This window comes from Anser brachyrhynchus, assembly GCF_964034855.1.
Source record: "Anser brachyrhynchus genome assembly, chromosome: 38".
NCBI lineage: Eukaryota > Metazoa > Chordata > Aves > Anseriformes > Anatidae > Anser > Anser brachyrhynchus.
In genome coordinates this window covers 59,711-85,116 of record NC_137731.1, presented here as the reverse complement: position 1 = coordinate 85,116, position 25,406 = coordinate 59,711, and the positions used below count along the sequence as shown (strand labels likewise).

The 25,406-nt window shown below is 51.6% G+C and overlaps 1 protein-coding gene across 1 annotated transcript; it reads right to left on the bottom strand.

Moving 5' to 3' along the window:
• Positions 1-805: 805 nt before the first annotated feature.
• Positions 806-24,752, bottom strand: FCGBP (Fc gamma binding protein). The gene is made up of 21 exons (XM_080571811.1): positions 24,616-24,752; positions 23,469-23,522; positions 20,169-21,389; positions 19,311-19,654; positions 18,346-18,916; positions 17,234-17,835; positions 16,202-16,766; positions 14,974-15,563; positions 13,945-14,512; positions 13,265-13,464; positions 12,339-12,480; positions 11,457-11,788; positions 10,444-11,017; positions 9,276-9,874; positions 8,296-8,860; positions 6,568-7,169; positions 5,237-5,750; positions 4,114-4,316; positions 3,120-3,494; positions 1,823-2,104; positions 806-882 (listed from the first exon to the last, which is right to left on the bottom strand). The coding sequence occupies exons 2-21, from the start codon at positions 23,518-23,520 to the stop codon at positions 880-882; spliced, it is 8,904 nt and encodes a 2,967-aa protein (XP_080427937.1). The 5' UTR covers positions 23,521-23,522; positions 24,616-24,752; the 3' UTR covers positions 806-879.
• Between the last annotated feature and the right edge of the window lie 654 nt (positions 24,753-25,406).

Genomic DNA, 25,406 nt, shown 5'->3' with positions numbered 1-25,406 from the left:
ACTGGGAGTCGACTGGGACAAGCTGGAGGATAACTGGGACGTAGCTAGGACATCCTGGGGTTAACTGGGTTTGGGAACCGCGACGCCTTTGGAGTGGGGAGGTGAGAACCGGAGCCAACTGGGACATACTGGGAGGGACAGCGGTGGCCCGGGGCGATGCCAGCGGCGGTTCCCAGTGTCCCTCCTGGCACGGGGGAACGCATCCGGGATGGGGGGGGTGGGACAGGGACACGTGGCCACCCCCCCCCCCCCCAGGGGACCCAGGTGCCACCCTCGTCCCCCCCCCCCTCAGGGGATCCACATGTCTGGGTGTCACCCCCCCAGGGGACCAAATTGTCACCCCCCAGGGGACCCAGGTGCCACCCCCCCTCCCAGGGGGATGCAGGTGCCACCACCCCAAGGGATAAAATTGTCACGCCCCCAGGGGACCCACGTGCCACCCCCCTCCAAGGGGACCCAGATGTCCGGGTGCCACCCCCCACCCCCCCAAGGGGGGGTGCCCCGGGGCCATGGGCAGGGAGGTGACAATGACGGGAGGTGACAATGACGTGGCCGTGACGGGAAATATTGACTGAGGGGGGGGACGGGGACACCTCGGGGGTGACAGGAGGTGCCTGGGGCACCGCAGGGCTGGCAGGGGACCCATGCATCCGGGTCCCCCCCTCCGCCCAACCCCCCTTCCCCGAGCCTGATGCTTTTTTCCTTTTTCTTTTTTTTTTTCCCCTTAATTTCAGCCATTTTATTGCAAAACAAAACCCTGTAGTTTTGAGGAGAAAAAAGGGGTTAAAAGCCAGCTTTTTGTTACGTTTTGTCTGGGCTGCGGTGGCCTCTGGCCTCGGTGGCCTCGGGGACGAGGCGTGACATTTCTCTTTTTCTGCGTCACTGGGTGAAAAAAAGGAGAAAAATCCACATTAATTAACCCTTTTTTCAGTTGTTTTGCCCATTTCCATTTTTTTTTACCCCCTTTTCTCTTTTTTTTCTCCTCTTTATTGCTTTCCCCCTCCTTCTAGGCTCTTTCCCGTCATTTTTCCCCCTTTTGGTGCTGATGAACTTAGCCATTCATTGTAAGCCACATAGGGCGTGATTCTGAGGGGAGAAAAGAGGATTTTGGTTAATATGGTCTACACCCTGAGGGGGGGGTTCCTCGTGTTAAATTTATGGGGAGTAAAAGGTGATTTTTGGTTAATGTGAAGGGATGAACTGATGGGCGAGGACCTACTACTGTTAGTAGGATGAATGACAACTGCCTCTTTTCGTGTGAAACTGGTGGAAAAAAGGTGATTTTGGTAAATCTGAAAGGATGGGCTGATGAACAGCAGGCTGCTGACAACACCCGTGGAGATCTGCCTTGTGTGAAACTGGGGGAAAACCGAAGAATTTTGGTTAAAATGAAGGGCTTGACACCTCTTGGTGAAGGCAGCCCACCTGGGTGCTTGAAAATGGTGGGGAAAAAAAAAAAAAAGCAATTTTGCTTAATTTCACATGGATATCTTTTGGTGATAGGGGTGTGGAGGATGGCAGCTGTGGGGACTTCCCTAGCAGCAAACTGGGGGAGAAAAGGCAGTTTTGGTTAGTCTGAAGGCTTGGGCTGATGGTGGGATGAAGGACAACTCATGTTGCGCTACTTCCTTCTACAAAAATTTGTAGAAAAAGGGACAACTTTGGTTAATCTGAAAGTTTTTGACCAACTGACGGACGCTTCTCCAAGATGATGGCACTGCGGCCTACAAGGCCACAACCAGGCCGCAAAACACTACAAATATTCCCCCCGAATCACCCCCAAAAAAGACTCCCCGCGCTGTCACCGCTCAGGGACGCTCACATGGGTGAAGTCAGGTGCTCTCCAGGCCTTCATCGCCGCCGCCATGTTGGCCACCAAACCCCCATCGGGGCCCCGGAGGTCATTGGCCGCGTCGGCGTCGTAGTTGCCGCACAGGCCGCAGAGGAGCTTGCTCAGCTCCTTGGGGACCGTCACCGTCACCTCACCGGCAGGGCTGAGGCCGATGCGGACGGAGTTTTGGGAGAGCCACACGGTGTTCTCAGCCTCGTAGACGGTCAGCTGGTTGGAGATTTCAGCTGGGATGGAGGCTGGGACCCCGTTGACCTGAAGGAGAGAGAAGCGGGTAAAACACAACGCCTCAATGAGTTAGCCTCAAATTTCGGGGAGAAATAGATGGGGAATTGGTTTTCCCTCCCCACCATTCTTGGGGAGCCTAAAATAGGGTGAAATCCCTTATATTTGAGGTATTTTAGTTGAGCCATGTGGTGTTCTTGGCCTCAAAGCTGGTCAACCAGTTGGAGATTTTGGCCAGGATGGAGGCCGGGACCCCGTTCTGTTGACCTGAAGGAGAGAGAAGTGGGTAGAACACAACGCTGCGATGAGTTGGCCTCCAAATTTGGGTAGAAATAGTTGGGGAATTGGTTCTTCCCCTCTATCATAGTGGTAGAGCCCAAAATAGGGTGAAATCCCTCAATCTGAGGGTTTTTGGTTAAGCTATGTGGTGTTCTTGGCCTTGTAGGCAATGAGTTGGTCTCCAAATTTGGGAAGAAACAGGTGGGGAATTGGTTCTTCCACTCTATTATAGTGGGGGAGCCTAAAATAGGGTGAAATCCCTCAATTTGAGGGCTTTTAGTTGAGCCATGTGGTGTTGTCGGCATCATAGGTGGTCAACTGGTTGGAGATTTTGGCCAGGATGGAGGCCAGGACCCCCCAAATTGGTGGAAAAAAAGGCATTTTTGGTCCATATAAAGGGCTGGGCAGCTGCGTGGACATCTCTTGGTAGTGGGATGAAGGGCAACATGTGGCGGTCCTTCTCTTGCAATATTGGTGGAAAAAGACATTGATTTGGTTAAAATGGAGAGACAAACCAATGCATGGGCATCTTGTGATGAAGGATGGCACCCATGGGTGTTTCTTCTGGAATAAATGAGTGGAAAGAAGGAAATTTGGGTTAAAATGAAGGGATGAGCTGAAGGATGAAGATCTCCTGATGATGGTGGGCTGAAGCCTTGCACGAAACCGATGCCCCTTGCAAAATATCGATGGAAAACCCACCAAATTTGGTTCCAAAGAAGGGCCGGGCTGACACCGGGGGATTTTTATGGTGGATTCAACCTACCCAAATCTTCTTGTCCCTCTTGATGGTGATGAAAGATGAGCTGCCGAAGAAATGGAGGGCCACCACGACCGGCCGGTCCTCATCCTCCCTGACGTCAGCCAAGAGCCGGAACCAGTGGGGATGGCCGGGGTTGCAAAGAGAGGTCACCACGTAGCTGCCAGTGGCCATGGTGGCACCGGTGGCACCATCGAAGGAAGCGAAGCGGGTGGCAGGGACCAGGGTGCAGCGGCCGGGCTGCTCCACGCACCCACGGATGCCGTTGCGCATGCCGCAGACTTGGCCAAAGGGGCAGCTGGCTGGCTGGCAGAGCATGCCGCCCGCCGCCCGGCACGTGCAGCTCTCGCTGCAGTCTGCGGAGAGGATGGTCTCGGCGATCTGCGGGGCGGGAGAGGGGTGGTTAGGGTGGTAAAATCCTTTGGGGGGATTAAAAATGCAGCGTGCAGCGGGGTTCTGCCTTGCTAAGGGTGTAAAAGTGGGAGAAAGATGCATGCAAGCAGCTTTTCCCCTTGCAAAGGTTGAAAAAAGGGAAAAAAGGTGCATGCAACAGGGTTCTGACTTGCTAAGGGTGCAGAGAAAAGGAAAAATGCAGTTCGCAATGGGGTTCTGCCTTGCAAAGGGTGTAAAAATGGAGGAAAGTTGCATGCAACAGGGTTCTGACTTTCTAAGGGTGCAAAAATGGGAGAAAGCTGCATGCAAGCAATTTTTTTCCCTTGCAAAGGGTGCAAAAAGGGAAAAAGGGAAAAAAGCTGCATGCAACAGGGTTCTGTCTTCCAAAGGTTGCAGGGAAAATGAAAGAAACACAGCATGTAGTAGGGTTCTGCCTTGCAAAGGATGCAAACACCCGCGGCGTGTGCAATGGTGCCAAGCTGCTCCTGCAAAATGCAAGCACCCACCGGGTGTGCAATTCTGCAAACTCTCCCTTTGCAAGGATGCAAACACCCTCAGCACGTGCAACGGTGCAAAGCCGCCCGTGCAAGCACCCAGCAGCACCCACCTCGAAGAAGCGGCCGCGGTGCATGCACCCGCAGGACTCCATGGGGACGCACTCGCCCCCGTTGAAGACGAAACCCTCATCGCACTGGCAGCCCTCGAAGCACTTGTTAGTGGTGCATCTGCTGCCAGTGGAGAGGCTGGCGCACGTCCGGTCACAAGTGCGGGCGCAGAGCTCGTAGTGGCTGTCAGGAGGGCAGGAGAGCGCTGGTGGATAGAAAAACAGAAAGAAAAGCACCAAGTTTGCTATTTCTCGCTTATTTTCTCCTTCTCTCCCCACAAAAATACCCAAATGTGTTGCAAAAGTTGTTGCAAGAATAGTGTCCAAAAGATGGGGCTGCATGCGGACTGCTTCTCCCTAGCCAAAGCTTCCCCCAAATTCCATGCAAGGTGTTTTCCCTTTGCAAATTTTTCTAAATACCAAAAAAATATTGATGCAACCACTTCCCCCTCCCCCTTGCAAAAGTTTGCAGGCCTGAAGAACTGCTGCATGCAACTGCTCGACTGCTTGTAGGGATTTAAAATTGCTGCATGTGATTGCTTTCCCCATGCAAAAAACAGCAAAAGTAAATTTACATTGCTGCATGCAAACAGGAACCCCTGCAACGGCTTCCACTCTTGCAAAAATGCAGTCACTGCTGCATGCAACTGCTTGCAAACTCTGCAGTACTAAACTGCTGCATGCAAGTGATTTCATTCTTGCAAACTCTGCAGAACTGGTGCATGTAACCATGTGCAAAACAGGGAACTAAACTGCTGCTGCATGCAACTGCTCACATTCTTAGAAAAGTGCAAGCACCTCTGCAAACAACTGTGCACAAACTCCGCAGAACTGCTGCACGCAGCTGCGTGCAAACCGTGGAATTAAACTGCTGGTGCATGCAACTGCTGGCACTCAGAAATGCAAGCACCACTGCATGCAGCCATGTGCAAACTCTGCAAAACTGCTGCATGCAACTGCACGCAAACTCTGCAGAACAAGTGTACACAATCGTGTGCAATCTCTGCAGAAAAAGTGCATGCAATCACGTGCAAACCACGGAACTAAACTGCTGCTGCATGCAACGGCTCCCCCCCCTTACAGAACCGCCTCCCCGCCTCCTGCAGCCTCCCCTCCGCCCACTCACGGCACTTGGCTGCTTCCCTCCACTCCTGCAGCTCCCCGCCGGCAGCCTGGCAGGCGGCGGCGTAGGCCTGCAAGATCCTGCACAGCTCCGCGCCTTCCGCCTTGCCGCACCCTTCCTGCGCGCAGCTCGCCGCGTGCTCCCAGGGCGCCACCACCTTGTGGCACCCCCCAAAAGGCCCCGTCTCGTCCTCCAGCAACCCGCAGAGCTCGGGTTTGCTTTGGGGACAGGGTTCCAGCTGCGAGCCGTGCGTGCAACCCCTGACGGGGATGCCCCAGCTGTCCCCCAGCTGCTCCGGGCTGGTGGCGTCGTTGGCTGCATCGCCGTCAAAGTTGCCGCAGAGGCCGCCGGTGTGGTGCCGGTAGGAGGCGGGGAGGGTGAGCAGCACGTAGGAGATGCTGTCGTAGAGCAGCTTGAGGCCCCCCTGCGCCCGCAGCACCTGGTGGGCGCCCTCCTGCGTCACCGTCACCGCGCCCCCCGCCAGCGTCAGGGGCAGGAGGTGACGCTCGCCATCCACCTGCAGGGGGGGAGAAAGGGGGTGTCAGGGTGGGCACCCTGAGGAATGAAGGGGTTTGGGGTGGTCTGCAGCTTGAAATGGGGTTGCCGGTAAGGGTGGGGTGCAGATAAAGTGGGTGTTGCGTCTTCTGCAACCTGAAATGGGGTTGCAGGTAAAATAGGGTTTGCATTTAAAACAGGGTTTCCATGCTCTGCAACCTAAAATGGGGTTGCAGCTAAAGTGGGGATTACATCCTCTTCTCTGCAACCTAAAACGGGGTTTGCATTTAAAATAGGTTTGCATTTAAAAGGGAGTTTGCATTTAAAATGGGGTGTGCATGCTCTGCAGCCTGAAATGGGGTTGCAGCTAAAGTGGGGATTACATCCTCTTCTCTGCAACCTAAAACGGGGTTTGCATTTAAAATAGGTTTGCATTTAAAAGGGAGTTTGCATTTAAAATGGGGTGTGCATGCTCTGCAACCTAAAATGGGGTTGCAGCTAAAGTGGGGATTACATCCTCTTCTCTGCAACCTAAAACGGGGTTTGCATTTAAAATAGGTTTGCATTTAAAAGGGAGTTTGCATTTAAAACGGGGTGTGCATGCTCTGCAGCCTGAAATGGGGTTGCACCCAGAACAGGGCTGCAAGAGCACTGCAAGCCCAAGCAGCACCCTCGGGTGCACGCACAGTGGGGACATGATGCACGAGTTCTCCACCTCCAAGCAACACCTTTGGGTGCACGCACGATCAGGACAGGGTGCAGGAGCCAAACCAGCACCCTCGGGTGCACGCATGCCACTTGCACAACGAGGACCCCTTGCAGCAACCCCGGCCCCTCACCTTCACCTCCCACTGCTTCCCCTGGCTCATGCTGATGGTGATGCCGTGCACGGTGATCAGCAGCTGCTGGGTGAGCGGCTCCGGCCCTCTGTGGTCCTTCTGCACCCGCACTATGAAGGGCACCAGCTCCACCTCGGGGCCGGCAGCTTCGGCCGCCGCCAGCGTGTAGGTGCAGGAGCCAGCAAAACGCAGCATGTGCCCGTCGAAGGTGCGGAAAGAAGTGGCACCCAGCACCTCGCAGCGCCCGCAGGTGCTGGGATAGCAGCCCCGCACGCCGTCCTGCACCGTGCACGTTTCTCCCTCGCCGCAGCTCGCCTCTTTGCACTCCACCTCCCCGTTCTCTTTGCAGGTGCAACGCTCGCTGCACCGCGGGCAGGAGAAGAACTCCTCGCCCCGCTGGTAGTAGCGGCCGTCGTGCAAGCAGCCGCAGCGGGCCAGGGGGACGCAGCGGTCGCCGCTCTGCAGGAAGCCGGCGTCGCAGAAGCAGCCCTCGGTGCACGGGGCCGATTCGTCGCAGCCTTCAACCTCCGCCTGGCCGTGGCACGTGGCTGGGCAGGCCGAGCCGCAGAGCTCGTAGTGCTGGTTCGGGGGGCAGACGGGGCCTGCAGGAGGGTGAGATGGGTGCAGGGTCCTACCTCTGTCTGTGCCCAAATCCCTCCATGCAATTCCAAATCCCTGCAGAAATGCGATCCCAAATCCCTTCCTGCAATTCCAAAACCCCCCAGAAGTGTGAGCCCAAATCCCTCCCTGCAATTCCAAACCCCTGCAAAAATGCAAGCCCCAAATCCCTTCCTGCAATCCCCAAACCTTGCAGAAATGGGACCCCAAATCCCTTCTTGCAATTCCAAAACACTCCAGAAATGCAAGCCCAAATCCCTCCCTGCAATCCCTGAAGCCTGCAGAAATGTAAACCCAAATCCCTTCCTGCAGTTCCAAACCCCTGCAGAAATGCAAACCCAAATTCCTTCCTGCAATCCCCAAACCTTGCAGAGATGTGACCCCAAATTCCTTCATGCAATTCCAAAACACTCCAGAAATGAGCCTGAATCCCTTTCTACAATTCCCAAACCCTGCAGAAATGTGAGCCCAACTCCCTTACTGCAGTTCCACATCCCTGCAGAAATGTAAGCCCAAATTCCTTCATGCAATTCCAAGACCCTGCTGAAATGCAAGCCCCAAATCCCTCCCTGCAATTCCAAACGCCTGCAGAAATGCAAACCCAAATCCCTTCCTGCAATTCTAAAACCCTACAGGAATGCAAACCCAAATTCCTTCATGCAATTCCAAATCGCTGCAGAAATGTGAGCCCCAAATCCCTTCTTGCAATTCCAAAACATTCCAGAAATGCAAGCCCCAAAGCCCTCCTGCAATCCCCAAACCTTGCAGAAATGCAAACCCAAATCCCTTCCTGCAATTCTAAAACCCTGCAGAATTGTGAGCCCAAATTTCTTCCTGCAGTTCCCAAATCCTGCAGAAATGTGAGCCCAAATCACGCATGCAAACCCCAGGCTTTTCATGTAGACCCCAACTCCCTTTGTGCATGCAAACCCAGCTGCCTCCGTGCATGCACACCCCAATTTCTCCATGCAAACCCAAACCCCTCCATGCATGCACGCCCCAATTTCTCCATGCAAACCCAACACCCTCCATGCATGCACACCCCAAAAGCCTCCTTGCAACCCCCCAATGCAACCCCAGTGGATCTCCCCGCACCGAGCCCCCACGTACTGCAGAAGGCGGCCGTGCGCCACTGCTCGACACGAATCCCCTGGCTCTGGCAGGCGGTGACGTAGGCACTGATGGCACTGCAGACAGCTTCCTGGTGCCCCTTGTAGAAACAAGTGTCAAAGAGGCAATCGTCAAAGTATGGGGCCGGGTCGATGGTGCTGTGACAGGCGGCGAAGGGTCCTTGCTTCTTCACCAGGACCCCGCAGTGCTTGTCGCCGCGGTAGGCACGCTTCTCCGCTTCGGTGCAAACTTGGCAATCCTTGGTGCAACCGGCAGAGCAGCCAGGGACATCGGCCACCTTCCAGGAGTCGGCGAATTGGATTTCGTCGGTGGCCGAGCTGCCGTCGGGCAAAGCGAAGTCGTCCTCGGGGTTTCCGTCAGCGTTGCCGCAGAGGCCGCAGACGGACCGTGAGTAGGTGCTGGGGAGGATGACCCTGGCGTAGCTGTGCCAGTCGAAGGTGACGATGACATCAAAGTCGGTCTTGATGAAGCCGTGGACGCCGCTGATGTAGGCACGGAGCTGGTTGCCGTGGGTGAAGGGCAGATCCACCAGGATCCCGTTGACCTGGAAGGGGAGCGGAGGGGCAGCAGGACGCCATGCGATGGGCGTGCAACCTGCCCAGATGTCATGCAACGAGCTTGAGATCCAACTGGATGTCTCACGATGACCTTGCAGTTCAATTGGACACTGTGCAACCGTGGCCAGTTGTCTCCTGACACCCTCGGCACCCAACTGGACGCCTCCCGATGCCCTCAGCACCCAACTGGACGCCTCCCAACACCCTCACAACTCATCCACATGCCACACAACGAGCTTGCAACCCAACCGGATGCCATGCACCAGGCTTGTATGATGTCTAGTTGGATTTCTATGACCTTGCAACCCACACAAGGAGCCTGCAAGCTGCCCAGGTGCCATGCAAGGAGTTTGCAACCCAACCAGATGCCTTGCTACAACTGGATGCCTCCCCCCCCCCTACCTTGAGCTTCTGGGGGTCTGCTTGGCTGAGGCTGAGGGTCATGTTGTAGACCATCAAGATGACCTCCTTGGTGTAGGAGACCACACGGCTGCCCCGGTTGTTGTTCTCCACGGTGACCTTGAAGGGGACAAGCGTGGGGTCTTCGGAGCAGAGGGCAGCGAACTGGTAGACGCAGGTGCCCATGAAGTCGTAGCGGCGCCCGTCGAAGGTGGTGTAATGGGGGTCCCCGGTGGCCACGCAGACGGAGCGACCCTTGGCCACGCACCGCCGCACGCCCTTCACCACGGTGCACTGCTCGCCCGCCTTGCAGCTGGCCTCCTTGCACACCACCATGCCCAAACCCGGGTCGCACCTGCACTGGGAATGGCAGGTCTCGTCGTCCCAAAACTCCTCGCCGGGTTGGTAGTAGCGACCATCGCGGGTGCAACCGCAGTCGGCCACTGCCACGCACTGGCCACCGCTGAGGACGTAGCCCTGGTTGCAAGCACAGGTCTCCACGCAGGGCTGGGTGCAAGAGGCGGGTGCGTCCCGGTTGGTGCAGGTGGCCGGGCAGGCGTTGCCACAAGCTTCATAGTGGCTGTTTTCTGGGCAGGGTAACGCTGCAGGAGGAAGGGGGGCAATTAGCTGATGAGCGGGTGGGAATGCAGCAGGGTTGCATGCATTGCAAAGTGTTATGTGCACCATTTTGCATGCAACATCCCAAGGATGAACATTGCACCTTGCGAATGCACCAAGCATTTTGCATGCAACATCCTGCAGATGTTGCAGCACGTAAATGCATGCAGCACTTTGCACGCAGCATCCTGCAGATGGATATTGCTCCGTGCAAATGCAATGAGCAGTTTGCAGGCAGTGTCCTGAGGATATTGCAAAATGCTCACTGCATTTGCATGGTGCAATACCCATTCGGGGATGCTGCATGCAAGCACCTTGACTACTTTGCACGCGGTCTCCTGGGGATTGATATTGCATTGTGTGAGCATGCTTCGCATGCAACCCTCCCTGGATGGCTAACTTCTGCAAATGCACCAGTTATTTTGCACACGCCACCCCAAAGCTAAATATTCCCCTCTGCAAACTCGCCAAGCACCTTACATGCATCATCCCATGCCAGATATTCCCCCTAGTTTGCAAAACCACATTGGCAAGGAGGAAGCCCATTGCTCACAGCAGCCTGATGGTGTCCTCCAGTCGTGCACCACGGCCCCTTGCTTTTTGCAGGTGGATGCATAAGCTTCCAGTGTCTTGCAGAGGATGCTTTTTGCCCCATCGTTCATGCACACGTCATAGAGGCAGTTGCGGAAGAAATCCCTGGGTTTGACAACATCGTGGCAAGCCTTGAAGGGCCCCTGGAAGCTTTTTTTGATCAGGCCACAATACTGGTTGCCACTATACAGCTCCTTCTTCTCCTCCTCGCACACGGGGCAGTCGCCTTCACAGAAATCCCAGCAAAACGGGTCGTCGTCGGGGACTTTCCAGCCCTTGGCCCAATCCACGATGGAGGCGATGAGGTCGCCGCTCTGCTGGGGGATGTCGTCCTCCGGCTTGAGGTTGAAGTTGCCACAGAGGCCGCAGGTGTGCTTGTAATAGCTGCTGGGGAGCTCGACGAGCAGGTACCAGTTCCAGTCGTACGTCACCCGGAGGCCGAAATTGGTCTCCAGCACGGCGTTGAGCCCGCTCTGGAAGAGCTCCAGCCTGCCGTCCTCCAGGCTCACCGGGAGCAGGGTCAGCACCCCGTTCACCTAGGGATGGGGAGCATTATATGTGAGCGTGGTGCATGGATCTGCGTGCTCCTGGGGCATGCAATTATTTTGCATCCACATGCAATTACTTCTGTTGAGCTTTGCCTTACCCAATTTACACACACCAGCTGCTATCGCAAACCTCCTGGAGGTGTCCCATGTGCTTTGAGGTTTCTTGCACACCTTTTGGCTTCCCCAGGGGGCAGAAAACCACCCCACATTGCCCCATGTGGGGCAGCGCATTCCCCTTCTACCCCAACGTTTCAAAACTTCACATTTTGGCTTGACAGATTCAGCCAAAAATAACGGTGGCCTTGATGGAACATATGGAGATGTTAGCCATGATGGAAGAAGAGATGGGTGGGAAAGGAGGTGGGGATGAGATAGGTGGGAAAGGAGATGGAGAAAGGCCAATCTTGCCTGTTTTAAGCCAACTCACCCTAATTTTGCCCACTTCCTTCTGACGGATGGAGATTTGTTGGCCATAGACCTCAATGTTGGCCAAGTTGATGTAGGAGACAGATTTCACCCCGCCTCGGATGTTGTTCTTGGCCTCCACCTTGAAGGGCACCAACTTGGAGTCGTTCCCACAGGATTCAGCCATGGTGTAGGTGCAGGTGCCTTGGAAGTCGAAATCGCGCCCGTCGAAGGTGTGGTAGTGGGGGTCACCCCAACCCCAGCAGGTGGCCACCAGGGATGGGACACACTTGGCCTGGCCATCCTCAAATTTGCACGTCTCCTTGGGCCGGCACTGAAGGGCTTTGCAGGGGTCTAGAAGGAGAAGAAATGTCCATGGGGGATGTTCTGGTGAGGAGCACATCCCATGTCATCACGCAGACTAAGCGTCTTCACTGGCCTTGAGGTCCACCAAGCATCCTCTGCTCCCCCTTGGGCTTTAAGAGGGGCTCAGCAGCTCTGAGATGCAAATCAGAGCACAATAATCCGCCCCTGAGCCCAAGTCCCCCCCTTTTCAGCTGTCTCTCCCCCCATTTCACGAGGAAAAGGATCAAGATTGGGTTCATCCTTACCCAAGATCCCTCCTGCCCTTCAAGAAGGTGCCACCACCATGGTTAGAATTGGACATTTGGGTGGACCCAAAGCAAAGAGGTTGCTTTGCTGAAGCCTTTTATTTCTCCAGAATCATTCCACCACTTTCCTGACCATCTCAGTGTTGAGATGGGATCTGTGTCCTCCATCTCCCCTTGCTGTAGGGTTCCCACCTCAGCCTGCACCTTCATCCACACATCCCAGCCAGCCCCAGGATCTTCTCTGGCTCAGAGATCCCTTTCTCCCCAGCTCATACAACCCCGTTTTTCCTTACTTTGGTTGATGCAACCCAAGACCCCATCCCGAATTTCACAGGTTTCATCATCACTGCATCCGTGGCTCTCGCAGGTCAAACCCTTCCCAGGGATGCACGTGCAACGCGACTGGCAGTTCTCGTTCACGACCAACTCATGGGGCTGCAGGGCGAGAGGTTGCAAACGTTGCGATGAGAAGCACAAACCATTAGGAGTAAATGCATAAAAATGTGGAAATAAAACCCAGGGACCAGATCCTTAATCCACCCATTATTAGAAAAACCGCCTCCGTCTTAGAAAAAACCTCCGTTCTATTTATCCGTTTATTTTTGCTCCAAAAGGAGCTGATTTTGGGTGATTAAGATATTTAGAAAAATGTGGAAAGTGCAGGAACTCAATGTTTCTTCCACGTTCTCCTGCAGAGAGAAAAATCAGGTCATCTGAGGCATGGAAGTGTGCTCCTTTTTTGGTCTTAATGTGCTCAAAAGGGGGAAAAATGCATTGAGATCTACTGGAGCAAATACGCAGCTTGCAAAAGGCAAAATTGCTGAAGGATGTCTTGTTTTTGTTGCAAGGAAGGGGTCTGGGAAAGAAGCAAAAAACCATCTGCCTTCTTTCACCTTCCCTAAAGGAAAAATATATTATTTAGCACCTTCAGCTGTGGAATGCATCGCATCTATCTACAGGCATCCACGGCTGTGCTAGCACTTTTATGCCAAGTGATGAAAAGATGTGAAAATGCCTCAGATTTCTTCATAACAAAGAGCAGAATCACTTGGCAGATGGAAGATTTTGTCTTTTTCTTTTTGCAAGGTTCTTTGTGTCATGCACACATTGCCTTTGAAGGTCCTTGCTTGCACTAGGTTGTTACACAAGTGGGAAGAATAAAACCCAAATAAAATTGATTAAGAAAACCCAAAGTCTCCCAGCCTCAAGACATGACTACCTTGTAATATATCCCGTCCACAAAACATCCACATTTGTCCTTGGGGACACAGGCGTTCCCATCAAAGGTGTACCCTTCGTCGCAGCGGCAGCCTTCGGTGCATTTTTTGGGGCATTTGGAGGCATCCACGAGCCCCACGCAGCTGTTGCTGCAGAGGTTGGCGCACAGGGAGTAGCTGCTGTTGGCCGGGCAACTCAAGGCTGGAAGGAAAAGGATGATTGTCCCCAAACTGAAGGTTGGGCAGCCCACAATTGCACCCGAGGGAGACGGTGGAGCCCCAACATTAATGAAAATCCACCCCTTTGATGCTTGTGTTTGCTTTTCCTATTTGTTCCCAAGGGGAGCCAAAATCCACCCCATTGAGGGTGAATGAAAAAAGCCAACACAAGCATCAATACCAATTAAAAAAAAAAAAATCAATCTTATTGGCATTGCAAAGTCTATTCCCACTTACTCAAAGCACCGATCAAAAACAGGCCCCATCACATTGTTTTTTTCCCCCCAGAATTTTCATGTCGCCATCATCATTCCACCCCAACACCACCGTTTGCATCTCCCCACGCTTTGATGGTGCTTCAGCTCTCAAGACGTTGTCCCTCTGAATTTATTTTTCAATTCATCCCAACAGGGCATGGATTCTGGACCGGGGAGGAAGTTTCCCACCTGTGACCCCCACTTACGGCAGAAGGAAGGTTTCCTCCATGCCTCGATGGTGACGCCAGCATCTTGGCAGGTGGATACGTAGCTCTGGATGCTCTGGCAGAGGACGTTGGTGTTGCCTTCGGTGAGGCAGAGGTCATGGATGCAGGCGTGGAAATACGGGGCTGGGCTGATGGTGTTGTAGCAGGAGGAAAAGGGGCCCTCAGGGACCACGAGGACGCCACAGTAGTTGGGTTTCTGGAAGACCTCCTCCTTCTCCTCCGTGCAGACCGGGCAGTCGTCTTTGGAGCAGTCGTCACTGCAAGCTACCTCGGGTGTTTTCCAGGCAGAGCCAAAGGCGTTCACATCGGGGGCGTTGTGGCCATCGGGGAGGAGATGATCATCATCTTGTTGCCCGTTGTTGTTGCCGCAGAGCCCACAGAGGTGGCCCTTGTAGCTCTGGGGAGCTGTGACCAACACGTGGTGGAGGAGGTCGTAGTGTACAACGAGGCCAAAGTCGGTCTGAAGAAGGACGCCCATCCCATGTTGGTGCACCTGGACCCGTCCCTCGCTCAGGATGGCCGGGAGGTTGTAGAATATTGAGTCCACCTGGGACAGAGAGAGAAATCCCATGGTGAGCCTCAGGGAGGAGGACACGGGGGTAGGAGCAAAAAACATTGGGGGAGGCACCTTCCAACCAATGTTTTTATGAATTTATGGCTCCCAGTTTGCAACTGGAAGGGGAAGTGGGGATGAAAATGGCTTTCTGTTGGACATAAATGTAAGTTCTTCTCTCCATCAAGGAAAAATGTTTGGATCTCTTGTGTTCGCACCCAAAAAGTGGTGAACCCCAAAATATGGCCTTACTTGGACCATTCAGTTCTTGCTTCATGGCAAAGTCAACACCAGCCTGTAGACTTTGACACCAGCTTGCAACCAAGAAGAGGCTGAGCATGAAGCACAACTATACCAGGGCGTCCCCTCTATCTTGATGCCAAAGTCAATGTTAGGCTGTAGACTTTGTCACCAGCATGTTTGCACCCATGTTGGGCCACCAACTACCTCCTTACCATGACTGTTCCTGTCTTGCCTCGTGCCATGGTCAATGTGAGTCCGTAGACTTCAACGGACAATGCTTGGATGGTGGAGACCTTCCTTTTCTGCCGGGCATCCTTCTCGATTTTCACAACAAAGGACTTGACGTTGTCGTCACCAGCACAGGTCTCGGTGAGGATGTAGGAGCAGGTGCCAGGGATTTCGAAGGCCAACCCATCGAAGGACACATAGCTGCGGTCGCCGGTGACCACACAGGTCCCAAGGGTGGCAGATTGGCACTGGGTGACACCGTTGACAACTTTGCATTCGGTCTCATCGGTGTCAGGAACTTCTTCGCAGAGCACAGAGCCGTTGTCCTGGCACCGGCATTTCTCCTGCTTGGTGGGGTGGAAAGTCTCCCCCAGCTTGTAGTAGAAGTCCTGGTAGAGGCATCCGCACTGGGCCATGGGGACGCACTCATCGCCACTGAGCGCGAAGCCCTCGTTGCACACGCAGTCCTCCTTGCAGCGCTCGGAGCACTTCACCGAGGTGTAAATGCTGCTGCACATCTGGCTACAGGTCTGGGAGCAGAGCTCGTAGTGGCTGTTTGCAGGACACGAAATACCTGCCACAAGACAAGGGGGATCGTTAGGAGCAAGGAAATTACGGGCCAGATCCAAGAGGTTTCCTCTAACTGGAGAGAGTTGGGCCCAAGATGAGGTTTGCCAGAAGCAGGCTTTTTTCATCCAATTGCTTCATGGTTAAATCTCATCTCTTGCTTGCCGTGGACACGAGGGAAGAGATGACCATAAGGGAGGTCTCAACCCTTTTAGGTGGTGTTTTAAACCCCTGAACTGTCCATTTTTTCCCCCATTATTCCCTCAAGCAACACAATTGCTACCACGTTAGGTTCCTAATTGGGTTTCAACACCAGTCCCTCTCCCTTAATACAGAGATTTTTGGTGCATTTTATAAAGATTTGACCTCTAAGCAACCCAGGCAATTAGCCTCAACTCTCATTTTAGCCAAGAATTGGTGCTTATTGGGACCAAATCATTTGCCCACCATAGCTGGATGAGGGTGTGCATTGGCTGTAGACAGTGACAATGGGTCCAAGCTAGACTTTGGGTGGGATAAAACACCAAGTGAGACCTCTGGTTCATCCCCATATAGGTTTTTTCCCAGGACTGGGGCTCCCTCTGATGCTCACAACCCTTTGTGAAACAAAACAAAAGAAAAAACCCTCCAATTGTCCCAGCTTACTGCAGAAATCGTCCGTCCTCCAACTCCCAATGGTGACGCCGGCGGCTTGGCAGGTGGCGGCGTAGTGGCTGATCTGCTGGCACACCACAGCTTCCTGGTCTGGGAAGAGGCAAAAATCATGCACGCAGTTTTGGACGTAATTGAAGGGGTCCACCAGAGCATGGCAGGCTGTGAAGGGCCCGTCCACTTTCGAGATGAGCCCACAACCCTTCTCTGCGACCTCCTGCTGCCTCATGGCCTCCATCAGGGTGGGGCATTGCTCCTGCGACAGCTCCATGCAACCTGGGACGTCAGCCACCTTCCAGCTCTGCCCAAGGTCATCGGGGTTTAGTGTCGTTTGACCATTCTTCATCATCATGTCGTCACTCGTGTCCCCGTTGTAGTTCCCGCAGAGGCCACACAGGGCATCCGCGTAAGTGCCAGGCACCACCACGGTGATTTGGCTCTGCCAATCGTAGGTGACAGTGAGGCCAAAGTCAGTCTCCACCACCGCGTCCTGCCCACCTCTGTAGACCGAGATCTTCCTCTTGTGGTGGTATGGTAAGTTGGCCAATTGGTTGTTGACCTGGGGGCAAAAGCAAAAAAAAATAAATAAAATTTTTTAAAAAATCTATATCCATCTGTAAAGACAAGTTGTGTTTTCATGCCACCTCAGATGCCTGCAATTTGGTCTCCATCTAAAGCACTCAAGTAATTTAGAAGACTTTTCAGATTTAATCATCTGCCCCAAACAGAGATGCCCACCATCTTTGAGATAAACAGTGCCTTGGCTTATCACATACTGACCTCCTGGTTCAGGTGAAGACCTTTCAATGAAGGCCTAATATTTAGGCAATTAAATCTTGATTAATGCAGAGCAAGCAGACCTGGTAGCTCTGGATATCAGCAGCATGGTTGGAGAAGAATATTCAGCATTATCCAATATGGGGGAAAAAATGAGGCATGAAGGTGGAAGAGTAAAAATGGGAAAAGGAAGCTGGGATGAGGAGCAGGAAGTGAATGTAGAAACAGAATCAAGTTTGTTAAACTCACAGTGATTTTGTTGGGGTCCTTCTGGCTGATCACAATGCTTTTCCCATAGACTTTGATCTTCACGAGAGCGATGGAGGACAGAAGTTGGTCATCCTGGTGGCCGTTCTGCACCAGCACCTGGAAATCCACCAGGTCTTGGCTCTTCTTGCACAACCCGGTGAACTGGTAGACGCACGTGCCCTGGAAGATGAACCTCCCACCGTCAAAGTCCTTGTAGTGAGTGGTGCCATACGCCGTGCAGTTCCCATAGCTCGTGGGGTAGCAATCCTGGATGCCCTGCTCCACCCGGCACTCTTTCTGGGCATGGCAGCTGGCCTTGCGGCATACGGCCGTCCGCGTGGCCACATCGCAAACGCAACGTTTCGTGCAGGTGCTGTCACCCCAAAACTCCTCGCCGAGGCCGTGCAGGCGGCCCTCGAAGACGCAGCCACACTCGGCCTGGGGGATGCACTTGCCAGCGTCCAACACGAAGCCCTCCTGGCACTCGCAGGTCTCCACGCAGGTCGAGGCACCGCAGTCGGCCGGCATTGCAGCATTGTTGCAGGTAGCGGGGCAGGCGCTGCCACAAGACCTGTAGTTGCTGTTCTCAGGGCAGGACAGAGCTGTTGAAGGGACAGGACACCGTGGTTGCAATGGGGGGGTTGCTCTTTGGCAGTAAGGAAGTGAAGCAGAATGCTAAGAGTATCTACGTGGACTTTTGGTAGCCTCCCATGGGCTTCCTGGAGCCCCCGTGGACTTTATGGGCTTTCTGCATGGACTTTTGGGAGCCCACATGGAATTTATGGGCTTTTTGTGGGGATTTTTGGGAGCCCCCGTGGACTTTATGGGCTTTCTGCCTGGTCTTCTGGGAGCCTCTATGGGGACATGCCTTAATAACTTTTTCTAGCCCTCTTTTCATGGAGCTCACAGCTTTTTCAGGCACAATATCATGCAGCCTAATTCAAAGTGACCCACTTCAGAGGGTCAACCATCCCCATTGGTGCAATTTCCCTTTCATACCCCTTCTGTGCCCATTCCCGCCCCATCTCACCTTAATTCCGCCCACCCTAATTAGCACCATGGCACCTTGCTCGCCCAAAGGGAGGATTTTCTGCCAACCAGGAGCTACTCACGACAATGCGCTGGCGTCCTCCAGTCATCCACAATGATTCCCTCTTCCCGGCAGTCATCTGCATAGGCTTTCAGGGCTTGGCACAGCATGGTATGGAGCCCGTTGTTGACACAGAGGTCATAGACGCAGTTGTCCAGGTAATTCTTGGGGTTGATGGCAGCGTGGCAGAGCTGGAAGGGCCCCGGGCTTTGGCTGAGCAACCCGCACAATCCCTCCACCTTGTACTTCTTCGCCTCATCCTGTGGGCACTGCTTGCAGTCGCCGATGCAGCTGTCGAAACAGTGGCTGCTCTCATCGAACACCTTCCAGCCCTGGCCCAGATCCATGGTGTTCTGAGCTGCATCCCCGTTGGGCAGGAGAACATCGTCTTGGGGGTTGCCATTGCTGTTGCCACACATCCCGCACACTTTGTTGGCCAGCACACTGGGGATCTTCACCACCAAGTGGTCATCCCAGTCGTACAGGACCTTCAGCAGGAAGCCGGTTTTAATCAGGACGGACCTGCCCTTCTGCTGCAGCTGGAGCTTCCCTTGGGCGAGGGAGATGGGGAGGCGGGAGTAGTGGTTGTTCACCTGGAAGGGAAATAAATCAGATGCAAGGTGAGAAATGAGATATGTTGAATTTCGAGGTGTTTTCTTGCAAGTTGTGAGCCTCAAATTCAGCATAAAATATGAAAAAAGAGCATTTCCCCTCCACTTCACCATCCCCAATTTTCCCCTCTCCTTGTGCAGAAATTTGGTGATCAGCCAAGGACAACAAAACCCAGGTGGGATCAAGGCAACACCTTTTCCTTCAAGAGATGTGAAAATGACATTGGTTCCACCCACACTAGGGCCAAGGTGGCAAAGGCAATTTTCCTGCCACGCAGGAAATGCCCGCATGGTAGCATCACCTACACAGGAAATATGTTATTCTAGTGAAACACCAAGATATTTCTTTGGATTTCTTAATTTTTTCCATACGTACCCTCACAAACCCGTCCTCGGACCTGACCACAGTAATGGTAATGTTGTAGACGTGGACGATCACGACACCGACATAGGAGACTTTTGGGTTACCCCTGTGCTCGTTTTTGGCCTCGACGCTGAAGATGGGCAGGTCCGGGTCTTCATCGCAGCTCTTGGTCATGGTGTAGGTGCACGTTCCCATGAAATCAAAGGTTTTCCCATCAAAGGTAAGGTAGTGAGGATCGCCGGTGGCCCAGCAGGTTGAGAATGTTTCCTGGATGCACGTGGGCACTCCTTCCACCATCTTGCACCTCTGCTGCTCACTGCAGACGATGTCGGCACAGGAAAGCGTGGAATAAGTTGCTGAGAAAGAAAATAGATTGTAAGGAAAAGCAGCAGCATCCATGAGAAAAGCCAGTGGTCTGCAAGGTACAACGGCAGGAACAAAGCACGGAAGGGTCAGTAGGTTGGAGGCCAGTAATTAGTGCAATACCCCAAGGGTTAATACCAGGTCCAGTCCTGTTTAATATCTTCATATTAATATGAAGATATTAATCATATTAATGAAGATATGAATCATTACACCTGGAGGATGGGACAGAGCATCCCCCAGGCACAGGAACACAACGGGTTCTAGGTGAACATCAGGAAGAACATCATTGTGCAGGTGATGGAGCACTGGCTCCAACCCAGTAAGGTGGTGGAGTCTCCTCCTTGGAGGATCTTCAACAGCCACCTGGATGTGATCCTGGGTGACCTGCTTGAGCGTGGGTTGGACCAGTTGGCCTCCAGAGGTCAACCTCAACCACTCTGTGGTTCCACAGAGCAAGAAGCCACCATCTCACGGCCACATAACCATGCGTTGAGCCCTACTTACGCGTGGCACAAAGGCCGGTGAAGCCAAAGCCTCTGTAACTGTGGAAGCCAAAGACCAGTAGCCCAAAGGCTGCAGGGTGGTGCTCGGTGCTCTGGATCTCGGATGTCTTGCTGATGCTGAGCATGGTCCAGGAGAAGTCCGAGCCGGGAACTTCTTGCCACGAGCTCTTCAATGTCTTCTGGTTGACAGTGATGGAGCGTGTGTCCGTGTTCCTGGCGATGATGAGCGCATAGTTCTTGTAGTCGTTCAGGCTGTTGACCCAGTAGGACGGGCAATAGCTGACGATGGGTGGGATGTTGAGTAGGAAAGGGTCTTGCCTCAGTGAGCCTTTTCTGGCACCGGTGAAGAAGAAAACCACCTGAATTGCAGCCGAAGAGCTCACGTAGAATGGTGAATTTTGACTCGTCTCAAATTTGTAGACCTCGCCGGCCAAGATGTCCTTTCTGGAAGGTGAATGATCCAAGTGGTAGGAAATGGAGGTTCTCTCAGCCGCCACAACATAGACATAATCGTGGACCTTCTGCAGCGGGTTGGGGGGGACGATGTAGGTGTACCCCCACGCGGTGACTGGCAGGAGCTGCTCCACCACGTAGTCACAGTCTGTGCGTATCTTCACGCAGGTGTGTCCGCTGAGGACGGCCACGACGTTGTCCGATGTGATCTTGGTGCCCGACAGATCATCGTCGCTTTGCAGCTGCAAGCTCTGGTACGGGTCCAAGGAGATGCGGAGAAGCGAGCCGGCAGAGTAAGTCGTCCCTCTGAAATAAACACTGCCCTTGAAGGTGATGGAGATGAAGGTCGTGGTCTTCCCGGCCACCACCACGAATTCTTTCAAGCCATCTTTTGAGCTGTCGTCTGGCGTCACCACATAGTACTCGGTGCCCAGCTTTTCGATGGGCAAAACAGCGGTGGCACCGATGCTGTAGGGCTTGGAGCTGGTGAAGACCACGGAGATGTCCTTGGTGGACTTGATCAAGATGCTTTTTTGTGAAATCCGGCTCCTGATGAGCTCCAGGGTACCGGGGACGTGGAAGGAAACCGTCTGGTCTTTCCTGAGGGTGATGGTGTTGCTGAAGGTGTCATCGTTCGTTGTCACCGTCACTTGGGTGGCGTCGAAGTAGGAGGTGAAGAGGAGCTTGATGTTGGGGCGGGTGGCTTCCTGGTTGTTCTGCGGGAAGGCGACAAAGAATTCCTTGCCACGAAAAGTTGCGGTTGAAAGGCCTGGAAAAAACAGGGGAAAAGGGTGGGTTTGGCTGCAGGAATTAAAGTAGAGAATTCTGCAGAAAAAATCCTTTTTTTTTTTTTTTTTGGTTGCAGAAACTTGCAGTAGGAAGCTCTGAAAAAAAAAAAAAAAGACAACCAAGAAAACAACAAAAAGAACCCAAACACCCAAAACCAGGAAAAGAAGGCTTTTCAGCTGCAGAAATTGAGTTAGAAGCTTCTGAAAAATACTAAAGAAGGTTTTTCAGCCTCAGAAATTGCAATAGAAATTTCTGGGGGAAAAAAAAGAAAAAAAGTATTTTTCCCCCAGTAGGATCTTGCAGGAGAAAGTTCTGACAAATGAAAAATAGGAAATAAATGTTCTTGTTGTTGTTGCAGAAATTGCAACTGAAATTTCTGAAAGTTGGGGCAACTGAAAGTAGGGAAGTAGGAAATAAAGTTTTTTGTTGTTGTTGTTGCAGAAATATACAGTTAGGAAGTTCAGAAAAACTAAAAAACCAAAAGCGTTTGATGCAGAAATTGCAGTAGTTTTGAGGTTTATTTTTGTCTTTATTTTTCCTCATAGTTTTTAAAACATGCAGTAAACGGGTTTTTCCACATAAATTATAGCGCAAAGTCCTGAGAACCAAAATACGAAGAATAGGGGCATTTTGCTGAAGAAAACTGAAGTAAAAAGTTCAGGGCAAGGAGGATAAGGTCTGCCTGAATACAGTGATTGCAGCAGAAAAGTCAAGGGGGAAGCACAAGAAAAACAAAAATAAAAATTGTCAGCAGAAACTTGCCGTAGAAATTCCTATTAACACAGTTAGTAATAGCTATTTCCCCCCCTCCAAATAGGTGAAAAGGATCTTTTTACAGTAAAAAGACCCCTTAGCTGAGAACAAAAACAAATAATAAATGATTTTTGATGAAAATCAAACAGGCTTTAAGGGACTTTTAGGTCAAAAGTAATACGTTTTTTTCCTGACCTTTCCCCCCTCCAAATAAATAGTAATATATATATATATATATATATATATATTTTTTTTTTTCCTGGAAAAGAAAAGAAGGAGAAAACACTTTTTTTTTTTAATAGAATAAAAAGGCAAACAGGACATTTTTAAACCAAGAAAGAAAAATCCCAGGGAATAAGTTTTTTATTTATTTTTTATTTTTTAACGCAAGCCAAAGAAGTAAAAAGGGCTGTTGGGTGGGAAAAAAGGAATTTAGGGCATTTTTCTAAACAAAAAAGAATTCAAATAGTAAAAAAAACCTTCTTTTTTTCTGAAAAATGGGACAAGTGATAGGGGAATGCTCTGGAAAAAAAAAAAAAAAGCAGGTTATAAAGGTGTTGTGGTTAAAAAAAGAGTTTATAGGGCATTTTTCTCCTCAAAAAAAAAATTGGGTATTAGATTTTTTTTTCCTTATGAAGACAAACAGGTAACAAAGACTTTTTTTTTCTGAAAAACAAACAAACAAACAAACCCCAAACCACTAAATGGATGATAATAGGTGTTTTCCAACAACTGAAACACAAAACAGGGAATAAAACTTATTTCTTAAAAAAATAAAAATTAGGGAAACAAGGGCTTTTTACCCAAAATATGATCATGCTGTTTAGTGAAAAATAGGATGTTAAGGGTTTTTTTTCCTAGTAAAAAACATATTATAAGGACTCTTAGTTTAAAAAAAAAATCACAGGTGATGACAGCTTATTTATTTATTGTGGAAAAAAACAGGTGATAAGGGCTTTTTGGCAAAAAAAAAGAAAGACAGGTGATAAGGATTTTTTTTTCTCCTAAAAAATAGGGAGTAAAGATTTTTTCTTGGAAGACAGGAGCAGATAATAAGGGTAGTTTTGTTTTTTTAAAAAAATGAATAAATAGGTGACAAGGGATTTTTGTTGATGAAGACACAAAATAGAGAGTTTTGCTGAGGAAAAAAAGAAAAGACACCAGCAAACAGTGTTGTTTTTTTTTTCCCAAAAAAAGGGGGAACAAGGATTTCTTACTGCAGAAATGCACCAATTTCCCCCCAAAACAAGCCCCATCCCCAGAAAAATGACATTTTTTGGGTGAACAAGGTCATATCATCACTCACCACACATCAGGGACAGCCAGGCTGGGAGCCACCACATCCTGCCCATCACCATTGCTGGATAAAAAAATGCCAAGAAAAAGTGAAAAAAAATGCAAAAAATTGAGCTTAGGGTTGAGCAGGAGCCTGGTGGGGACCTCGATGTCCCATCTTAGCTCAAAACTACCCCAAAGTGATGTTGTTTTTTAATTTTTTAGGGGGATGAACTCCACCCTCACCCAATTGCCACCACGTCCAACCCAACTCCTGAAGCCCCTCTTGATGCCACCTCCAAAACCTCGTCCTTCCCCTTATTTCCATCCACTCCCCCCACCCGATTACCTTCCACCAAGCCTCCTATGGATGAATCCACCCCCAAATCACTGAAATTTGAGACAAAAAGGGGCCAAAGTGCAGGGGCAAGCCTCCTGCCCACCTCCAGATGCTCTCGGAGGTGCGGGTTCCTCTCCATCACCCAACGTCCGTTGGTTTTAGCACCCAACTGATAGCACCAACAGGGACTGGGTGCTCTGGCTGGGCTTGGGTTGGGGGAAAAAAATCCCCTTTTAATTAATTTGTGGTTGATTTAACCCAGCTGGGACCTCTGCTGGTTGGGTGAAGGTATCACCGACACTTTATTTTGCTTACGTGGGATGTATTAGGGGCTCCCAGTAGAACCCGGGATGAGGATGAGGATGAGGATGAGGATGGAGAAGAGGATGGAGAAGAGGGTGGGGATGGAGATGGAGATGGAGATGGAGATGGAGATGAGGATGGAGATGAGGATGGAGATGAAGATGAAGATGAGGTTGGGGATTGGGATGGGGATGAAGATGGGGATGGAGATGAGGTTGGGGATGAAGATGAAGTTGGGGATGAAGATGAGGTTGGGGACAAAGATGAGGTTGGGGATGGGGATGAAGATGGGGATGGGGATGGAGATGAGGATGAAGATGAGGTTGGGGATGGGGATGGAGATGGGGATGGGGATGAAGACTGGGATGGGGATGAGGACGGGGATGAGAATGAGGATGACGAAGAAGAAAACAATGGGGATGGGGTTGACGATGAAGATAACAATGGGGATGGGGATGGAGATGAAGACGGGAATGAGGAGAAACGTAAATGTAAGAAAAAGAGCAGAAAGTCACTTAAAAATGGAGCCACTTACTGATAGGCTCAGCGTAGCTCTTTGCTCTCCCCGAAGCCCATGGAAATGTGAGGATGGAGGGGAAAAAAGTGCAGGGTTGGTCCCAAGTCCTCCCTTTTTATAATCAGATGGAGCCAATCTGTAGTTTCCTGAGAATCTCCTTGCAGAACTCACTTGGGACCGGGGGGGGTGAAGGAATTGGCTCTGAAAAAGACAGATTTTGGCTGATTCAAGAGAATCTTGTGGAGGGGGATAGGGCAGGAGCTGCCGAGTTCTCACGTGGCTCAAGGAGGTCAAGTTGCAAAACAGCCCTGGGTTTCCTGAAAACGAGACTATCTGGGGCACATGGTGAGCCAGGATGTGAAGATATGCAGCTGGTTTCCCTCGCCCTGCAATGCTTCCCTTGCAAAAAAAGTTTGCAGGGGAACCTTGTGATGGGTGCAGGATCCTCAGGGTGGTTTTGCAAAGGGTGCAGATCTGCAGGTGACCTTGCAACTGGTGCAGGATCTGCAGGTGACCTTACAACGGGTGCAGGATCCATGGGGAACCTTGCAATGGGTGCAGGATCCACATGGGACATTGCAATGGGTGCAAGACCCCTGGAGAACATTACACTGATTGTATGACCTGCAGCCAACCCCATTAGCATTATTTAATTGTTTTTTGGCTATTGCAAATGCCTTCTGGCCAATAAACCCTGCTGAGTGCACAACATCCCGAGCTGCAGCCCGGCACCCTTTGAAATGGTGTTTTTTCTGTCTTTCGTTGGAAAAATCCCATCTGGGAATCCTCAGGAACGACCACCCCTCCCC